The sequence below is a fragment of the Mauremys reevesii genome, unplaced genomic scaffold (genome assembly GCF_016161935.1).
Source record: "Mauremys reevesii isolate NIE-2019 unplaced genomic scaffold, ASM1616193v1 Contig2, whole genome shotgun sequence".
Lineage (NCBI taxonomy): Eukaryota > Metazoa > Chordata > Testudines > Geoemydidae > Mauremys > Mauremys reevesii.
The window spans coordinates 3,583,219-3,603,823 of record NW_024100826.1 but is presented as its reverse complement, the minus strand read 5'-3'; the positions used below and the strand labels follow the sequence as shown (position 1 = coordinate 3,603,823).

At 48.6% G+C, this 20,605-nt stretch overlaps 1 protein-coding gene across 1 annotated transcript in view; it reads left to right on the top strand.

The window, feature by feature from the left end:
* LOC120393401 (NACHT, LRR and PYD domains-containing protein 3-like) overlaps positions 1-20,290 on the top strand; it is a 49,955-nt gene extending 29,665 nt beyond the window's left edge. The window contains 2 exon segments of the mRNA XM_039517897.1: positions 2,310-2,480; positions 20,113-20,290. Of these exon segments, the coding sequence (XP_039373831.1) occupies positions 2,310-2,480; positions 20,113-20,290 (349 nt within the window).
* The last annotated feature ends 315 nt before the right edge of the window (positions 20,291-20,605 follow it).

Below are 20,605 nucleotides of genomic sequence, written 5' to 3'. Positions count from 1 at the left end.
AAACCCTCCACCAATTCCAGTGCTACTTCCTTTGTCTTCCAGGTGCCATGAATTCAGTGGGCAGTGAGAGACGTGTATCCCTGTGATGTCTGCCTCTCCTTTTAATAGTCCTGTCTTCCCTTTGAGAAGCGTTTCCAGTTGGGATTTGGAGACAAAACGTCTGTGGGGAAGGATGTGTCCTGCTGCTTTTCCCTCTCCCATTTGACCCTCCTTTATCTCCCCTTCCTGCTTGATGACTGTTTCCTGAATACAAATTCTACAGAGCACACATTCCTGTGTCTGGGGCTGACCTGTTTGCCAACCTCAGTTTGGAACATGTGTTAGTAACACCGTACAGTGGAATCTTATAATTTTACATGTGATGTTGCCACACACATTTTACCAGGACAATAATGACCAGCAAACCATGAGTTCTCAAATGATACCTCACAAGACATATTTTGGAGAAAGATTATTACAATAGTTTATAAGATGTGGACACAGGTAATCTTGGCACAATTTTGGGTGGTGGGGGTTGTTTTTGTTTAGTTTTTACTCTTTCTTTTCACTAAAGATTGCAATCCAGCTAATCTTTTCCTCAAATTTATAACTGAGGATTGTCCGCAGAGAGGCTGTCTGATGCATTGAATTCTGTTGTGGGAAATGGCTCTCCCATTTCTAATTGTGTAAAATGGTGTGCCTTGATATGGCATGATTTCAGTTTGTAGACTTCCACACCTATCCCATTTATTATTTCCCCTCCCTGCTCCTGCATTCTCTTTCATTTAATTCCAAAAATAAAATACCAAAATATCATATAAATCTGTCCCCAAATGGCAGGGGTTTCCTCAGACCCTGTACTCTCCAAATAACACTTGAACTAAAAGGGAAACAATCCAAGAGAAGTACATTCTCCATATATGGGACCTCAGCCCTCCACCCCAGAGATAAATTACCATCAGATGGTTTGAGATAAAGGTGAAGGATTTACACAGAACCCCAGAGGGCCCCTCTGATTCCCTCTCTCTTTTCTCAAGTCTCCTCCAGCTCTGATCTCCCACTTATACACGCCCCCTTCATATCCTTTATTTTCTCTATTTTTTAATACAGAATACAGCTACCACAGAGTTTTGCCTACTCCAATTAAACCAACTTAAGACAATTTGCTTTACAGTGTGGAGATAGTTACTGTTCATCTGCTTGTTCTGAATGACTTCCAATAATTCACTTCTGGTTAATATTTAGGGCATGGCTACACTTGCAGATGTAGAGCGCTGTGAGTTAAACCAGCCCTCGGAGACCGCAGCAAGGAAAGCGCTGCCGAGTGTTCACACTGTTAGCTGCAAGCACAGTGGTGTGGCCACATTTGCAGCACTTGCAGCGGCATTGGGAGCAGTGCATTATGGGCAGGTATCCCACAGAGCACCTCTACCCATTCTGGCATTGCGGCTTGTGGGAAGGTGGCTGAGGTGGAATAGTGGTCACAGCCAGGCTGCTGCCATAGTTTCACATTCCACCAGTGTTTCTGGAGCAGGCCCTGCCAACAGGGTCACATGGTCGCCCTCCTCTCAGGAGCTCTTCTTCCCCAAACTTTGGGGATCCCCCTGGTTGTGGGGCTGTTCCCTTCTTTGTCTTCCAATCCCCCCAGCCTTTGGTCTCTGCTCTCAGAGAAAGGTGGGTGTGATGCTGCCAGTGCTGGGCTCTCAGCTGCCTCCCCTCCCCAGGCCTGAGACTCAGAGCTGGGGTCAGAGACAGGAGATGTCTGCGTCCTGCAGGGCAGCAGCAGAGCTAGTGCTGGGGGCGTGGAGGGGCAGGATCTCCCAGCTCCTGCTGCTCTGAGCCTGGCCCAGCTGCCTGGGAAGGGGGCTCCACCTACAGCCTCCCTGTAGCAATGGGCTGCTCTGATTGGGTCGCACCATTGCGGGTCTGATCAGTGGCAAATCCAATCTGATTGGCTGAAATATGGGTAGGTGGGACTTAAGGTGCCCAGACGGCTGCCCCTTGAATTCTGGTTGGTCAATGGAAAGGGTGAAGGACGGTGCTGTGTGAGGAAATCTTACCCTAAACCTTAATCCTCATTGGTCAATGGCAGAGGTTTAAGGATTAGGGTGTTTGGGCCATTCACAGTGCTGATTGGTCAAGAGTGAAGTGCAAGGGGTGGAGCTTAGGTAGGAAGTTCCACCCCGCACTGGTTCCTGATTGCAATAGGGTGGGGTTTGGGAGAGTCGGTGGAGCATGTGGATTGGCCAGGGAGAGGGGCTGGTGGGAAGGTCCACCTGTTAGAACCTTCACACTGTGATCCCCCTTCTCTGTGTTTCTGTCTCCTGCAGCTTGTGGAAATGTCGTCTCACAGACGCTGCCTGCGGGGATCTTGCCGCTGTTCTCAGAACCATCCAGAGTCTGACAGACCTCAACCTGGGTGGTAATAAACTGGGAGATGCCGGTGTGAAGCTGCTGTGCGAGGGACTGAAACACCCGAACTGCAAACTGCAGAGACTCTTGTAAGTAACATTTGGCCTCCTCTGTGTAACGTGCTTGACACAGTGAGAGACGGTGGAGAGGAGGAGAAGATTTTTTTTTCTCTCTGTTCCACTCTGATATTTCTCGGGGACTGAGAGTCACCTCGTTACCTCCCAGCCTACAGCCAATGGGGGGTCTTACTAGTAGTACCTGGGTGTCAGCTCCCAGTCTTCAGCAGCCTTTCACTCACTCAAGCACTCTCCTCTGGGCTATGCCAGCCCCAGCTTTGCCTTCCAGGCTGACATGAGGGGCACCTTAATCACTGAATCCCTAATTCAGCCTCCTATTATATCCAGCCCCTGACTCTGGCTACTCACAGAATTACCAGTATCTGTGCACCCAATGATGCTGTGTACTCCAGTTTATCAGTGTTACCTTAGCCACTGCTCCTGTACTCCACACAGCACTTGTGAACACTTAGCATAAAAACAAATGTAGGCTTATTTAAGAAAGAACAAAGATTTATCCAGGAAAGAGAGAAGGTGATGGAAACAACTGGTTGTAACGCAAAACAAAGTCCTAAAGCATGAACCTTGATCTACACTTGATGTTACCTGTCCTAAATAATGAACTAGGTTTTCCCCACAAAGTTCAGTCAGTTGCAGAACTAGCTGGTTCCATAAGAACCAGGATCCAAATATTCAGGACAGCTCCCTGAACTCCTAAAGGCTTTCCTTAGTAAATACAGAGTGCCTTTGCCTACACTCTCTTATACTGAAAACCATCATTTGTTATGTAACCCTTCTGCCAGGCCGAATTGATAGCAGCAAGGGCCGGGTTCAATACATAGGGGTCCCTTCCCTACAACGTAATGCAAACCAGCTCGAGCCCCCACCCAGTGACCTGGGAAAATCTTACACACACCCCTGGGCGCCTCAAAGAGGCAATATTTCCCCTCTCGCAAGCATAGAGTCTCAGTGTAGCAGAAAATGTTTAATAACATGAGATAAACAACATAGCATTAAATTGGGAAAACACCTCAACTAGGCCATGTCCTTTCCCCTGGGCTTTTGAGTCCAGCAACCCCAAAATCACCCCAAGACTCCAAAGTCCAATACCTCAAATGTCCCAAGAGTCTAGCAACCCAAAAATCACCCACAGTCCCAAAAGTCCTGCAACCCAAAAGTCTCTGTCCTGGGTCAGTGCAGCCCCAGAGTTCAAGAGTCTATCTGCAGGGGTTTTCCCCCTGTCAGCCTGGGTAGAAAGGGGCACCTAACGTGGTCAGGGGCTGACTGCCCTGCCTCTTTGTGGGGTTCTGCTTCTGGCTACCCCACGAGCTGCTCAGCTCCGCTCTGCTCCGCTAGCTGCTCTGCTCCACCAGCCGTCCCGTGATCTGCTCCAGTCATCCCTGAAAACTGCTCAGCTCTGCTCGCTCCATGGGCCACTCCAACCATCCCACAAACTGCTCCACTCTGCCAGCTGCTCTGCTCCACCAGCCGTTCTGTGATCTGCTCCAGCTGTCCCCGCAAACTGCTCAACTCCACCAGCTGCTCTGCAATATAGCTTCAGGTTCCCCCACTAGTTAGCACAGCTCTTTAGTGATTTTAGCTCTTAGTGAGTTCAGCTCATAGTAGGGTGAGCCCCAGTGCTGGTGCACCATTAGCCCAAAGTGAGTTCAGCTCAGTAACCTGTAACTTAGATTCTTAAGAGAATCAAAAATCAGCTCTGGTATTCAACAGTGGAGAGAGAAGAAGGTACAATCACTGCTTCTGGCTCACACAAGGAGCCCACTCCTTTGTCTAGCGAGTGCCACTCAATTGATGGTGAGACTCCCTGTCACAAAGCAATTTCACAGTTCCTTATCCACACGATCAGGGTGACAACACTCCACTCCTCCCACCCCAACAACAAAGAAACTGGGGATCCCAAAGCTACCAAAGCAACCATCCCAGGCTGCCGTGGGCTATGCCAGGTGGGGTGGGTGTGCCTATGCAAGCATGATCAGCCCCTGAAATTATTTTCCACACTCGCCATAATTCACCACCAGATGTCAGAGTAGAGCTCATCCTGATTCTACTTAAATCTATATTCATAGCCAGGGTGATCCGCTGCCTGCTGTGATGTTCCTTTTCACCTCCTAGTGGTTTTGATCATTTGCCATGGTCTCTGATGGTTTTCCATTGAATGTTCTGGGATGTGGCAAGGGTAGACAACACACTTTCTGTAGATACATTACATGTTAAACTTGACAAATATCCTGTAAGATGTGGTTTTTTTAGTAAGTTTGTCTGGTCTGAGGTGAGATCTGTTTGCAAAGAACAGGGGACTCTTTGCCAAGGGTGCTCTGTGTCACACCAACCCAAATTTATTTTCTCTTTTTACACAATCTCCAACTCATGCCCAACATGAAACAACAACAAGGCCTTCTGAGAGGGGATCATACTGAACCCTGGCCTGGCCATGGTCAGAGCAAAATGCAAGATCAACCCTCTTGTTGTTTCTGACAAGGGCTTTAGCGAAGAAGTGATCTTGCATTTTGCTCTGACCATGGCCAGGCCAGGGTTCAGTATGATCCCCTCTCAGAAGGCCTTCTACAGCTGAGTTCTAGCTCCAGCTAACTCTGCTCCAATGCCCTGGAGTCTGAACCTGGGCATCTCCAATGGTATTGTCCCTGTGGAGCACAGTTGAGACTGTCTGCTATAGGCCTTTGGCCTTGGCAGCAACAGCACAACTCTGTAGCATACCTGTAACACTGCACAGCCGCACACAAATGTGTGTACAGCAGTGCACAAGGGATCCCATCACCTCTGGTGTTTAACCTGCACAGAGGAAATACAATCACATATTTTCAACCACCACATCCCTCTGCACTGTTTTAGCACAAGCATTGGCAAAGCAGCTGCAGTCATGCAATGAGTCTTCTCCCAGTGAAGTTCCACACTGCCCCTGCCCGTCCTTCCATGAGCATTTTGATAATTCAGAATCACTGGGCTCAACACAGGGGAATTTAGGGGAAATGTAACGGTCTGTGATGTGCAGGAGGGCAGACTAGATGAGTTAATGATCTCTTGTGGCCTTAAACTCTGTGAAGTGGGTACAGTCACCTGCCAAGCCGCTCACTGGAGTTAGTTGCAAAAACTCATAATTTTGATTAAAAAATGAACGAAGTACTAAGCAAAATAGTCCAAACAGATTTTTTTTCCATTTATCAGGAAACTGTGCCACTCGTATGCCAGCCCAACAACAGCTGAGGGAGACTCAGTAATCTCTGCTTGGCCTGTTCTCAAACACCCACTACTCAGATTTACAAAGACACAATGAATGAGAAATCCAATGTTATAATGTTAGAACTTCAAACGTGTCAACTTACAAAAAATTGCTTGGTGCATTGGGAATTCTTGTGCAAAAATATAAAATGCTACAGCAGGGCAGTGCTGACTAGTGCCTAATTTATGTGCATGAACATAGACAATCCCACAATGTATAATGACTGCCTGTTGAGAGCATCAGCGGCAATTTCCACACTCCTGAGATTTGCTAAAGAGAACACAGAGCACGGTAATGAATTAACATTCTGCAATCCCCCAACCCAACTAAATCCTCTTTTCAGTGGTTCTCCATCACCCACTGAATGCTCCCATCCTTCCAGCCCCAAGGGACTCCACTATAGCAGGTGGAGTAGAACTACAGGTGCGCGTTCACTGGGTTGTGTGGAGAACCCCCAAAGATATTCTTCCTTTGGGCCCAGAGCACTCTCCTCTCTAGCTCCTAAAGGAAAACACAGGATAGAGAGAAACTGAGTTTAGCTACTAAACAAACAAAATAGCTGAAAAAAATAACAAAATTTAAACACACAAGCAAACTCTGTCTAAAAAACTAACAAATATGATTGAAGAAATGAATTAGAGGAAAATAAATCCAGCTCCTCACTGCCGTGAGCACCAACCCCCAAAGCTGTCGATACTCTTCATGATCCACTCTGGGCCTCCAGGCCCAGAAACTGTATGGTTGTTGTGGGAGTGGCAGTAAGAGCTGCTGACCCTCTTTCATGGCATCTACAGGTGTGAGGGTGTCACTGTTCACAAAACGTGCAGATCCTTGTGCAGTACACAACCATTTAAAGCAGGCAATGCAGCAAACCAAAAAGAGTGATGAAGTGCACACAGATACTATAAGCCGTAGACATTATGCAGCTGCTCCAGAAAGCAGCATGAGGAAATGCAGGGTAGGTGCAACAACCCACAGGCCCTGCAGCATTTACAGAGTGCACTCTTTGTGAATGTACATTGTGTGCACCCAAGATAGAATGGCTAGTGTGGATGCACTGCATCATTGCAGCTTCCAGTACAGTCACACTGATGCAAGTTGCAATGTGGAGTTCTCTAGTGTACACGTTAGAACATAATCTATTTAGGGTCTTGACAATTAGCACAAGGACTTTGAATTTAGTCTAAAAGGGAATGGGAAACCAACTGATTCGGTGGAGCATCAGAGAGAGGGGCTTGCATCAGCCATTGTCACTTAAAAAAGGAACTGCTGTCACCTGAATGTGGTACTTATTTCCGCCCCCAGGCACAGTAACTTGTATCAGTCTAACAATATTCACTGAGGTCTAGCCATTGCTTGGCAACTCTTGTGGTTCAATATTAAAAAGTATTTAAGAGACCAAATAACCAAGCTTAGCTTAGTTTATTAATAAGGGACAAAGCAGTACAATATGAAAAGGAGGCATACATACACTCCTCGTGGGAACAAACTAATGTCTCAGCATGTTCACCTTACACAGAAGTTATGCTTCAAAAATATGCACCCAAGATAGCACAGCATGGATATTGACAAGTTAGAAAGCACTGAATGTGTCACTCGGGACTAAAATTCACCAGTCAGCTTTTTATCTTTTCTTCCTGTATCATGGGGTATCTTTCTCTTTCTTTTAAATACTACATAACAAGAGCCATGAAGGCACTACCCAGCCTGTACTAGGATGTACAATGGAAGTATCATGCCTTCAATCAGTTTTATATTGCTAATGTCAAAAGCTATGTTTTGCCTTGTAGAGTACATATAATATATAGAGTTATATATTATGATAACCTGACACTTCCATCAGTGGACCCTGTTTTCTGTTGCTTGTAACTTTGCTAACCATAACCGTTTTGACTTACATTTTCCATGCCGGGTGTCTGCTTCAAGCTGGATATTTTTGTGAAATTTCAGCCTAAATGGCTCATCCATTTTCATCCCTATGCTTTGGCGCAGGAATTTAAAATCTGCCCCAATTTTAAAAGTTATAAGCATTTGAAAAATCACTCTTGATGCTTAGTGGAGACTTATTTCAGATTTACAGCTAGAATCTTCAAAGGTCTTTCTTCACTGAGCATGCTCCACTCTGGAGCTCCAGAGGGTTGAGTCAGTTCTGACTGGGACTGGTGGGAAAATCAGGATTGGATCGGGGGATCCTGACTTCTGTCTTGAGGGGTGGCACTCCCCGGTCAGGAAGGGGTTAAAGAACTCATCTGGGCACATTCATCCCCAACCTGGCACACCTGTGAGACCTATTGCACCTGGAGATGGGTGGCTCCTTGAAAGAGAGGATCACAGCCCAGTGCAGTCAGGGAACCCGCAGAAGAGATTCTGCTGCCTGAACCCTCTGGAGAGGCAGAGGAACCATCTTTACTCTGCTTTGCTTTTCATTAGAGCCCAGGCGCTCAGCCTGGGCCCCTGACATGCAGAGTGTTAGTAACCCAGCCCTCTTCTCGGAGTCTATTTACCTTTTACCTTGCGAAGGACAGTGGGGTGAGCCCAGACTGTTTTGTGAGTTGCAGGATTATTTGCTTTGCTTTTTTCTGTCTTGGACTGTGACCATGCCTTAAAGGAGAAGATGCCTCCCAAAGACTGACATCCAGGAGTCCACACCCTGCACTCCAAACCAGTGCTATAGCGACACCTGCAGCTAGAAAAGGGACCTTAGGGATGAGAGAGGTGCCCACCCTCGCCCCACAGGGGTGATCTAGAGGTACAAACTGTCATAGAGTTTGAATAGGAATCAGCAGTTTGCTCAGAAACTTCACACATTCTGCCCAGACAAGGACTTAGCCAAATATTTCCATCTACTTCTCATCTTCAGCCTGGATCACTGTAATTCACTGCACCTAACACTCAGTCTAACACTGCACATGTTCCAGATGATAGAAGAGGACTTTCCACCTCTTCTGTGGTTTATGTCACTATGACCGCATCAGTTTAGTGCTCCAATCTCTCCATTGGATGCCAGTCAGCTTCTCCTGCCAGTTTAATGCCATGGTCTTAATCTTCCATGAAACTCCGGAACCAAGCCCAGGACCAGAGATGACTCCCAGCCAGTAGGAGCAGACAGAGAAGCTGCCTCAGCAGAGAACGATTGACAATGATGTCATCAGACTGCCTGCTACAAGTTGTCACTCTAGACATTCCTTCCTTGTGCTGATTGGCTGTTTCTTGTAACCCTGTCCTTTCCCCTCCCCTCATGGTCGGTGCACCTCAGCCTCTTTCCATGCTCCTCTCTTTCCTTCCTTCTCCCCTCCCTTCTTTGTCCCCCTCCATTCCTATCTCCTTTCATTTAGCTAATCCCCACCTAGCAACCAGGGCCGGCTCTACTGTTTTCGCCTCCCCAAGCAGCGCGCCAAATTGCTGCTGCGGACGGTGGGGGCAGTCGGTGTGCCGTTAGGGTGGCATGCGTGTTTCCACAGCGGCGGCAATTCGGCAGCAGCTTCTGTCTTCAGCCGGAAGACAGAAGCTGTGCCGCCGCAGACAGCTAAATATAGAAGCTGTGGCTGAATTGCCGCCGCCGTGGAAACACGCATGCCACCCTAATGGCACACCGACTGCCCCCACCGTCCGCAGCAGCAATTTGGCGCACTGCTTGGGGGCAGAAACACAGGGACTGCCGCCACTTGCAGATTGCCGCCCCAAGTACCTGCTTGGAATGCTGGTGCTTGGAGCCGGCCCTGCTAGCAACTCCCACCCAAAGCATTAAGGAAAACCCAAATGCAAAGACTCACCAACCTCCCCCCAGGGCAAAATAACAAACAAAAGGTCACCATTGCAGTATTCATTCTGCTTGTGTGTTCCATCTCTGTCCCCTCCCTTTTGTCTGTCTTGTCTAATTACATCATAAACTCTTCAGGGGAGGGACTAGTTACTAGTCTTTACACAATGAGGCCCTGCTCTTGGGTGAGCCCCAGGCGCTGCTGGAGTTACTACATCAGGCCTGCACAACATACAGCCCGCGGAGCCTCACTGTGCGGCCCGCGAGGGGATTCTAAATCCCCCGCACACGGCGCTCTGTGGGCAGCCCAGAGCCCTTTGAATCCCAGCCGCGGCTGGGAGTCAGAAGGCTCTGGGCTGCCCGCAGCGGTGGGAAGCCCAGAGCCCTTTAAATCCCAGCCGCGGCTGGGAATCAAAAGTCTCTGGGTTGCCCGCAGCCGCGGGGAGCCCAGAGCCCTTTAAATCCCAGCCGCGGTGGGGAATCAAAAGTCTCTTGGTTCCCCGCAGCCATGGGGAGCCCAGAGCCCTTTAAATCCCAGCCGCGGCTGGGAATCAAAAGTCTCTTGGTTGCCTGCACCTGCGGGGAGCCCAGAGCCCTTTAAATCTCAGCTGCGACCGGGAATCAAAAGGCTCTGGGTTGCCCGCAGTGGTGGGGAGCCCAGAGCCCTTTAAATCGCAGCCGCGGCCGGGAATCAAAAGGCTCTGGGCTGCCCGCAGCGGCGGGGAGCGTAGAGCCCTTTAAATCCCAGCAATGGCCAGGAATCAAAAGGCTCTGGGTTGCCCACAGCCATGGGGAGCCCAGAGCCCTTTAAATCTCAGCCACGGCCTGGAATCAAAAGGCTCTGGGCTGCCCGCAGTGGCGGGGAGTGTAGAGCCCTTTAAATCCCAGCCGCGGCTGGGAATCAAAAGGCTCTGGGCTGCCCGCAGCGGCGGGGAGTGTAGAGCCCTTTAAATCCCAGCCGCGGCCGGGAGTCAGAGATCTCAGCCGCGGCCAGGAGTCAGAGGTCTCTGGGCTGCGCGCAGAGATTCCCAGCCGCGGCTGGGATTTAAAGGGCTCAGAGCTCCCCGCAGCTGCGGGCAGCCCAGAACCATTTGAATCCCGGCATGCGGCCGCTGTTTGCCCCCTCCCCAGACCTCTGCCCAACTGCCCCCCAGGACCTCCACCCCTATCTAACACCGCTGGTCCTTGTCCCCTGATACACCTCTCCTGGGACTCCTGCCCCTAACTGCCCCCCAGAACCCCGCCCCCTATCTAAATGCCGCTGCTCCTTGTCCCCTGATTGCTCCCTCCCAAGACCCCTGCTCCAACTGCCCCTTGGGACCCCAGCCCCTATCTAAGCCTCCCTTCTCCTTGTCCCCAACTGCCCTCTCCTGAGACCCCCCCAACTTTCCCCCAGGACCCCACCTCCTACCTGTCCCCTGATAAATCCCTGGGACTCCCATGCCTATCCTACTGTTGCCTGTCCCCTGACTGCCCCCCTGAACCTCTGCCCCATCCAACCACCCCTGCTCCCTGTCCCTTGACTGCCCTCTGGAACTCCCTACCCCTTTTCCAACCCCCAGCCCCCTTACCGTGCCACTCAGACCAGCATGTCTGGCTCCATGCAGCTCCAGACACATTGCTGCCATGCTCCCCCGTGGAGCCCACAGGCCCCCCCGCAGCACCTGCCTTCCAGATTTGAACACCTCCAAATTCAGGAGTGCTCAAGCTCAGTTTGGGCAGCTGTTACTTCATTTCTCCCAAATCAAATATACTCATCCACTGTAACTTGCTGTAGAAAAAGCAGGATAAAATTGAGCAAGAAATGCTTATTAGCACTGGAATTGCTATTTTCAAAAGCCATTGCCTTTTTGTTTGTTTAAGGAAGACAGTGATATTGCATTGGCAAATTCCCCATAGAAAGAAAGAGTGGAACAAAAGAATAATAAAGGCACCTCAACTTTTCCTCATTTATGGACGACAGTCTTATAATATGCATCCAGATATCTTCCAATCACACAAGCTGAAAATTGTTCCAGTTTACTGTAGCTCTGTAACCATATGGGAACCAATCCTGTCTGTATTTTGTGCACATCCAAAATTCCTACTGAATGACCTGCCCTGGGAGCGTTACCAGTGACCCAGGGCTGGGGAGGCAGGAGGTGTGGGGGGGGGGAGGCACTGGTGGGGGGGAGCCCAGGGCTGGGGCAGCAGCAGGGTGGGGGGAGGGCACTGGGGGGGAGGAAGGGGGGACGCCCAGCGCTGGGGCAGCAGGGGTGTGGGTCAGTGGGGAGAGCCCAGGATTGGGCAGCAGGGGGGTACAGGGGGGAGCCCAGGGCTGGGACGGGGGGCAGCCAAGTTTTTTTTTGCTTGGGGCAGCAAAAAACCTAGAGCCGACCCTGCCGGGTTCCCCCAGCCGCCAGAGCCCCGAGCCCTTTAATTTGACCCTGAGGGCTCCCAGCCACCTCTTCAGCTGGGAGCCCCCGGTTGATTTAAAATAAAGTATCACCTCCCCAACCTTCCTTTTTGGCCCACAGCTGTTTTGGTGGGGCGGCGCTGGGGAAGGAGGGTTTGTTTCTGCAGGGCTGGACGGCCCTGGGGCGGGGTGTTTCTGCGGGACCAGGAGGTTTTGGCCCTCAGCTGTTTTCTTTGGAGGAATGTGGCCCTCGCCGCTTTACGAGTTGTGCAGGCCTGTAGTACATTATATTATTACATCATTCCTGTGCCGAAGTTGGAATACAGGGTGTAAACCAGTCTCTTCCATTCCCCTCTGTCCTTTGCTGCTGCTTCCATTTGCTCTAAGGTGTTGAGATGGACTATTCTGCCCTCCCTGCTAAAGCTTCTACTCAAGGTTTCACTTGGGCACCCTTGTTTTCTCACAGAATTCGATTTCCATTTGATGACTTCATGTGGGAGTCTGTGTTGGCCTCTGGAGTATATGCCCCAAATATGTTCAGTGTGCCCTCAGATTGCATTGAAAATGGGCTGCTCATTGGTGGGCACTTATTTTCAAAGGCATCTAGTTTTCTGAGTAAAGCTTTGTAGCTCTCCAGCTCTAGCAGTTATCCTAACACCGAGATTATGTTTGAATTGAAGATTCTTGGTTTTGTTCTGGTGCTGAATATCTTTGGTTTCTATACATTGCTGTGTTTAGTAAATGCCTTTCCTATACTATTCCTTTACAATTGCATTTGCTCCAAACCATCAGACAGTGAGAAATACCTACAAGATCTTTATCAAGCATTTCTAAAACTACAATACCCACCTGGGAAAGTGAGGAAACAGATTGACAGAGCAAGACGGATACCCAGAACTCACCTACTGCAGGACAGGCCCAACAAGAAAAATAACAGAACACCACTGGCCATTACCTACAGCCTCCAGCTAAAACTTCTCCAGCGCATCATCTAAAATCTACAACCTATCTTGGAAAACAGTCCCTCACTCTCAGAGACCCTGGGAGGCAGGCCAGTCCTCGCTTACAGACAGCCCCCCAACCTGAAGCGCATACTCACCAGCACCTACACACCACACCACAGAAACACTAACCCAGGAACCAATCCCTGTAATGAACATCATTGCCTACTCTGTCCCCATATCTACTCTAGTGACACCATCATAGGGCCAAACCACATCAGCCACAGCATCAGGGGCTTATTCACCTACACATCTACTATTGTGATATATGCCATCATGTGCCAGCAATGTCCCCTCTGCCATGTACGTTGGCCAAACCGGACAGTCTCTATGTAAAAAAATAACTGGACACAAATCAGACATCAGGAATGGTAACATACAAAAGACAGTAGGAGAAAACTTCAATCTTCCTAGACAGTCAATAACAGATTTAAAAGTAGCTGTCCTTCAACAAAAAGATGTCAAAAACAGACTTCAAAGAGAAACTGCAAAGCTACAATTCATTTGCAAACTTAACACCATTAATTTAGGCTTCAATAGGGACTGGGAGTGGCATACTCACTACAAAAGCAATTTTCCCGCTCTTGGTATTGACACCTCCTCACCAATTATTGTGAGTGGACCTCATCCACACTGACTGAACTGGCCTTGTCAACACTGGTTCTCCACTTGTAAGATAATTCCCTTCTCTTCATGTGCTAGTATATTTATGCCTGTATATGTAAATTTCATTCCATGCATCTGAAAAAGTGGGTTTTTACCCACAAAAACGTATGCCAAAATAAATATGTTAGTCTTTTAGGTGCCATCAGGACTCCTCGTGGTTTTTGTGGATAGAGGCTAACCCGGCTACCCCTCTGATACTTTCCTATACTTGATGTCACTTCCTTCTGGAGGTATCTGATGGTCAATATGGTGCTTCTGAGATAAAAAAGTAGAACAATTTGTCTTATAATTTTGCATTCTAATGTGCTGTTGCTGCATGACATCTGGGGTTCAAGGATGTTTGCTTTAGCATAATTAACTCTGCTTAGCCTGCTATTTTTCCCCAGTTCTCTGACTTTGTAAATTTTCAGGGCTCTTGCTTAGTAACGCAGTACCATTAGCTAAGTCTCGGTCTTCCTGGCATTTTCTGTCTACCTATGCTATACTGGTATTTGTGTTACTAATACACTTCTGCATTGCTGCATCTTGTGTCTGTGTGTGTCAGTCCGAAGCCCAGATAAAGCGGGGAGTGTTGAGTGCAAGGCTAAACACGTAGTCTTGTAAAAACACCTCACCAGTTATAGAAACAGAACCAGGCTACCATTCCTGTAAACATGAACACTGCTGCCCCTTTGTGCTTCAAGGAGGCATCTAATGAAAAGCCAGTCTCTGGAAGCCAAGGCCCTGAAAAGTTGGATGCTGAAAGCAAGCAGACACTTCAGGGCTGGTTACTGGTATGTGAGAACAATATTTCATACATCAACGATCTTACAGATCATGAGAGTTATGGACAACTATAGACTTGAAATCCTGGGCATCGGTGAGAGCAGACTGAGAGATGTGGATAAGAAGTGCTTCAAGCAAGAGAAGAAACATCTGATTTACTCAGGGTGCAGTGACAACAAGCAGAGGTGGGAGGTGCAGGGAGTTCAGTGGGGAGTGGTCTGGGTGCAGGGGTGGGAGTATGGAGGTAGAGATCTGGGGGCACGGAGCTCCAGATGCAGGGGTTGAGGTTCAATGAGGGAGTAGCTCTCATTATGACAGATTCTGCAGAAAAATCACTCATCAACTGGGAAGCTACTAACCAGCACATCATTGACGCCAGAATCCAAACCAGATTCCTAAAGTTGTCAGTTATACAGTGCTGTGCTTCAATGGAGGATAAATATGAGTTCTACTGCCGTAATACAAACAACAATAATAATAATTAATAATACGGCTCTAACCCCAGATTGCTGGGTTTCTCTGGGACACTGCCATTCACAAAGCGTAGGACCAAAGATGTGAGAGCTGGGAATGAAGCACTCTCGACCTCATCAGAGCCATCTCTGTTCTTTGTCTAGACCTAAACCCAGCTGGATATTGCAATGGACTGGTGAAGCTGGATGTAGTTATTCAGTAGTTTCCTAATCAGATTGCTAGAAGGAATGTTATGCCATTGTGTACGCTCTGGAGAAGATACGCCCATATGTTTGAGGGCAGCATTTCCACCTGTAGATCAGTCATGCTGCGCTGAAGTGACTTCATACAGTCAAGGAGAATAACAAGAAACTTCTTCAGTGGATTTTAGCTCTCCAAGGTTTTGATTTTGAAATTCATCACATTTCAGGAGCTTCTAACAAAGTGGCTGATGCACTCTCCCATGAAAGTTGCCCAGAATCAGTTGGGTAAAAATGTCCCTGTATTCTAAGTCATTTTAGCCCTTGAAATGTGGACAATACTGTCTAATCTTCATGTAATTGGTAGTAAAATTAAAGGTGAGTGTGTCTTATTAATTCTGTTTTCTCCTAGAGCTCCAGGAAGAAATCAGAGCCGGTGTGAAACAGGCTCTCCAGCACCGTCTGTGATTTGGGAGGCATGTCATGAATATAGGAGGAAGGGTAGCAACCTTTATGTATGCCAGCCCATTCTGTAGCATAAAATCCCTCCTTGGCAGCTGTACTGGATTGCCTTACGTGTAAGGGGTTAAGCAGTTCAAATGACCTAGCTGGCACCTGACCAGAAGGACAATGATTAAAGAAGATGCTTTCAAATCTGTGGGGAAGGATTTGTTTTGTTGTTCTGTGGGTTGTTCTCCCTCTGGACGGCGGGAAATGCCAGCAGGTACACTGTCTCCTAAAACCATACCTGGAATAATCCATCTAAAACCACAGGAACTGTGAGTAGGGCAAGGAAATGTGTTTGGTTATCTCTTGTTTTGGCTTGTGAATTTCCCTATGGTAGAGAGGTAGTCTAATTCCTGTTTTTGTAACTGTGAAGCTGACCGCAGAGGGGAATCCTCTGTGTTTTAAATCTTTTTGTTACCCTGTAAAAGTTACCTTTCATCCTGATTTTTCAGGTGTGATTCTTTTACTTTTTTTTTTATAAAAAAATGTTTTTCTTTTAAGAACCTGATTGGTGCCAGCTCCAGGCACCGGCCAAGCAAGCTCGTGCAAGGGGCGGCATTCTGTCCAAGCCTAGGGTGGCACGGCCACCATTTTTTTTCTTTTTTTTTCTTGTTTGCTGCTCTGGCTGCCCTGTAGGGGGTGACGGCACAGAGGAGGGGAGCGCCCCGCTGGGAGCTGGCTGGGCGCTCTGTCTGCCCCAGCCGGTGCCAGATCTGCAGGAAGCCCAGCAGCCCGTGTCCTTCCCTCCCCGCCGACTGGAGCGGCGTGGAGCCTTCCTGGCAGGCAGCATGGTGGGAGGAGCCGAGTGGTGAGTGCCCTGGCTGAAGGAAGGCCTGGCCACCCCCCTTCTCTCTCTCCCCCCCGCTACCTCCCCCTCCCCCCTGCTAGCCGGAGGCACACTCCACTGCCCATGTCTGCAACCAGGGAGTCCTGCTAGCTGAAAGTTTGCACCCTGGCTCCGGCCATCCCGCAGGTCATTGTTGGTGGTGGGTTTTTTGGTGCTTCACCGCGCCAGCCACCCCACAGGTTTTTATTTATTTATTTATTTGTTTTTTGCTTGGGGGCGGAGGCAAAAAGCCAGAAGACAAAGGGTCTGGTTGTGCTCACATTGCTGAAACAACTGGTTGGTATTTTATTCTCAAGCCCCCCCCAAAATGGGGGTAAAGGAGCCTTGGGGGATATATTAGTGGGATAGGGATTCCAAGTGACCCTTCCCTGAATTTTTGTGTAAATCACTTGGTGTTGGCAGCAATACCAGTCCAAGGACAGGGAGGGAATTTGCCTTGGAGAAGTTTTAACCTAAGCTGGTAGAATATAAGCATAGAGGGTCTTTCATGTGTAACCTAGAGTTTGGGGTGGGGGTTACCCTGACAGAGTTCAAGACTAAAAACAAATATTTAAGTTTGTGCAAAGGGGGATTTTTTAGCTTACTTTATAAAATATTTGCATGAGAGGATCTTGTTTCATCAACTTTGACTGGAAGCCAAACACTCTGGCCATCGAGCTATCAAATTTGGTGCTTGTACAGAAACTCTTCCACAATTTTAGGTCCACTTTACCAGTTAATGGGCTCCCTGCATCTCACTGTTCACCACCAGAGTACAGCACTGATTTGGTCAGCAGAACCTCCATATGCTTCTCCTTTAATCATGATTTGTGGCCCAGCAGTTTGATGGTCCAAATGATGCTCATCAGCTACTGTCACATGTGTGTGTATCGGGCGGGGAAGCTGTCTTGTTTGGGTTCCAGTGTTTCAGCCAGAAATGTCTCCAATGAGCTTCTCTTGTCACCAAGTGCACTATTGCCAATTTATTCTTCGCTGTGCCAACACTGGACCTCAGGTGCTAGCTGAATAAATTCCACGTTTTGTTTAGGTTTGTTGTATTTTATACTACAGTAAAGTGACAGCTCTGATATAGTTAATGTTCAGATCAGCTCCCTGTTTAAACTCGATGCCTGAGAGGTCTAAAATCTACAGTCACTCAGATTGCCTTGAATTTGATGTGCCTCATGGGTGCAAGGGGTTCTGTTTGTGACCAAAACTTGAGGTTCCTGCAATACAGCATCCCCCCTCCCAAGCTTTTCTTAAAGTTGACAAATTCTGGAAACCTATTTATGCTCATAGATAAAGGTCAGTCCAGGGCTCAGCTCACCACAACAGGGTCTCAAATGGTCAAGGGTTTCCCAACAGAGGGCCTGGTACCCACAAGCACTTTGGAGGAAATCAAATTGAAACATTTCTGGAGAAAGAGTTTGCCTCTCCAGTTAGGCACTTTAGAAGTCTTGCACACCTATTTATGTTCCTAGTGGATTAAACTGAGCATGTGCAGAGACAGAGGCTACTATCTGGAAAGTCATCTATCCCAGCACCTGGGTGGCTCTGTGGATGTGTTATGGTAATTGCAGCAGCGTATCACCCCGGCACTGTCAATTCAAATCCAATCTGAGGCAGAAATCTGAGGTAAAAGAAGCAGGTATATTGCTGCAATGTGCCTCTGTTAGAGGGGGACTTTTAATTTGGGGGGAAACAGAATCTGAGTATAGTAGAAGGTGCTGAAACTATTGTGTGAAAAAAAGCCACACAAGCAAATTCTCACTGGGAGAGGACGTGATTGGCGTAAAAGAGTAGGTGGGAGAGGGGTTGAGGCTCAGGTAATGGGGGTCTAGGGGCACAGAGGGAGAATGGTTTGTGTGTGCCATGATCTGGGTTTCCCCCAATCCATGTACAGGGGTGTGACCTCCCCCTCCCCTGCTCCCCCCATGTGAGCCAGCTTCAGGGTGGGGTTTGCTTTTCCAGGGGCTCTCAGCCCCTCTCCCTATTCCTTATATGACTGAGAGTCCCTTGTTCCCCTGGTGATGTCTGAACTCTTCTCCATGCTCCTGTGTAAGTATGAGGCCCCATCACTGCCCCCTCATGTGAGCCAGGTTCTGGATGGGACTTTCCTTTCTGGGGTATCTGAGCCCCTCTCCCTAACCCCTCCATGTAATCTGGAAATCACTTCCCCTTTGGTGGTGTCTGAGCCCCACTCCCTGTCCCTGCCTCCCCGTGTGTGCTTGGCTCTGGGAGCCCCTGTCCATCTATGAGAGTCTGACCCTCATCCGTGCCCCCCTCCCTCAAATGAGGTGGGTGCCAGGGGACTTGCCTGTGGGGGTATCTGAACCTGTTTCCTTATCCCGCATGTGAGCCAGGATCTCAGGAAACCCTGCCCTCTAACTTAGAACAGGCATGCTCGGAGTATGCACCAAGAAAACACTCCTGAGACAAGTACGTTTGACACACATCAGAAACTCTCCAGCACCGAGGGGGAAGGGAACACCCACATAAATGAATGGAGCAATTCACGTGTCTCAGAGCTATTTTTTCAGGCTGTCTTAATCTCCATGAGATATTCTCTTTCAGCTGAGAACATCTCATTGAGATTAATGGGCCGCTTACCACCCCTCTGAGCCTTCAACTTCGAGGTGTGAAACTCGCCCTGGGTACAACTCTGAGAATGCACTGTAAATATCTGGGAAAAAAATAAATTAAGGTAAATGCCCACAGACCCTTAACTCTGCCCTCTCTGAGTGATGTCTCAGAATGCCCATAACACACACACTTGCACTCTGCCTTTTCATTGTGATGGACAGGTGCTGCCTGCCCTTGTCCTGCACTCAAACACTGAGCCTATTCCCCTGAGAGAATGCCACAGTTGTAAAATTTAACAACCACTTCATACCCTTTACAATCCCTTCAGACCTGCTCACAGGTTAACACCTAAAACTATACTCTCCCCTACCCATCATTAAATCCACAGACTGCTCTCATATTCCACCTCACTACTGGCAATATCCATAGCACCCAGTGCCCTGCCACTGACACAACCTCCAGAATTCTACACTGGAATGATGCCGGCTGAAACCTCATGGTTCACATGCTCCTCTTTCTTTTCAAAATACACATGAGGAGATGCAGACCCAGGTCTTGTCATGTCCCTGTCACAGCTCTATGATGCTCCTCAGATTAATCCCTAGATCTCCTCATATCACAATCATAGCTCTTCCCAGCTGCTTCAGCTTATTCCGCCACTATTCAGTACAGTTACACCTAAAACAGCGAATGCATCTGGAGGGCATGCACTTATTCCCAATGGCTATTGCCTTCACTCTGTATTTCCTGGTTTTCTGAAGTGTGAGAAGGGCATAAGCTATCATCGGGCAACCTTAACTCTGAATTAAACAAGATTTTTCATTTAATTAGTTTATTGCTGATTACCCCAGCCACGACCAGGACCTCAGTGTGTTAAGCACTGAACATGTTGCAATGTCAGGTGTCATCAGGTGGTTCTGGTCCTTTCACAGTGCTGACTGGTCAAGAGTCAAGTGTAAGGGGTGGGGCTCAAGCAGGAAGTCCAATCTCACACTATCAGAGGGGTAGCCGTGTTAGTCTGGTTCTGTAGAAACAGCAAAGAATCCTGTGGCACAGGATTCTTTGCAACCTCACACTGATTCCTCATTGAAATAGGGTGGGGGTTGGGACAGGCAGGGGAACAGGCCTTCTAGTTCATTCTGCACGTGGATTGGTCAGGGAGAGGGGCTGGTGGGTGGGGCCACCTAACAGAACAGCTGTGATGAGCCCTGTTCACACTGTGATCCCCCTTCTCTGTGTTTCTCCTGCAGAATGTGGAGCTGCGGTGTCACAGACGCTGCCTGTGGGGATCTTGCTGCTGTTTTCAGAACCAGCCAGAGCCTGACAGAGCTGGACCTGGGTGCTCATTATTCTCTGGGAGATGCCGGAGTGCAGCTGCTGTGCGAGGGACTGAAACACCCGAACTGCAAACTGGAGAGTCTGAAGTAAGTAACATTTGGCCTCCTCTGTGTATTTACAGATGTCCTCTGTGTAAAGTGCTTGACACAGTGAGAGATGGTGGAGGGGAGGAAAAGTTTTTTTTTCTCTCTGCTCCACTTTGATGTTTCTCGGGGATGGAGAGTCACCTTATTACCCCCTGCCTACAGCCCATGGGGGGTCTTACTAGTAGTACCTGGGTGTCAGCTCCCTGATACCACCAGCCTTTCACTCGCTCAAGCACTCTCCTCTGGGCTTATGCCAGACCCAGCTTTAACTCGCAGCCCGACAAGAGGGGAACCCTAATCACTGAATCCCTGATTCATT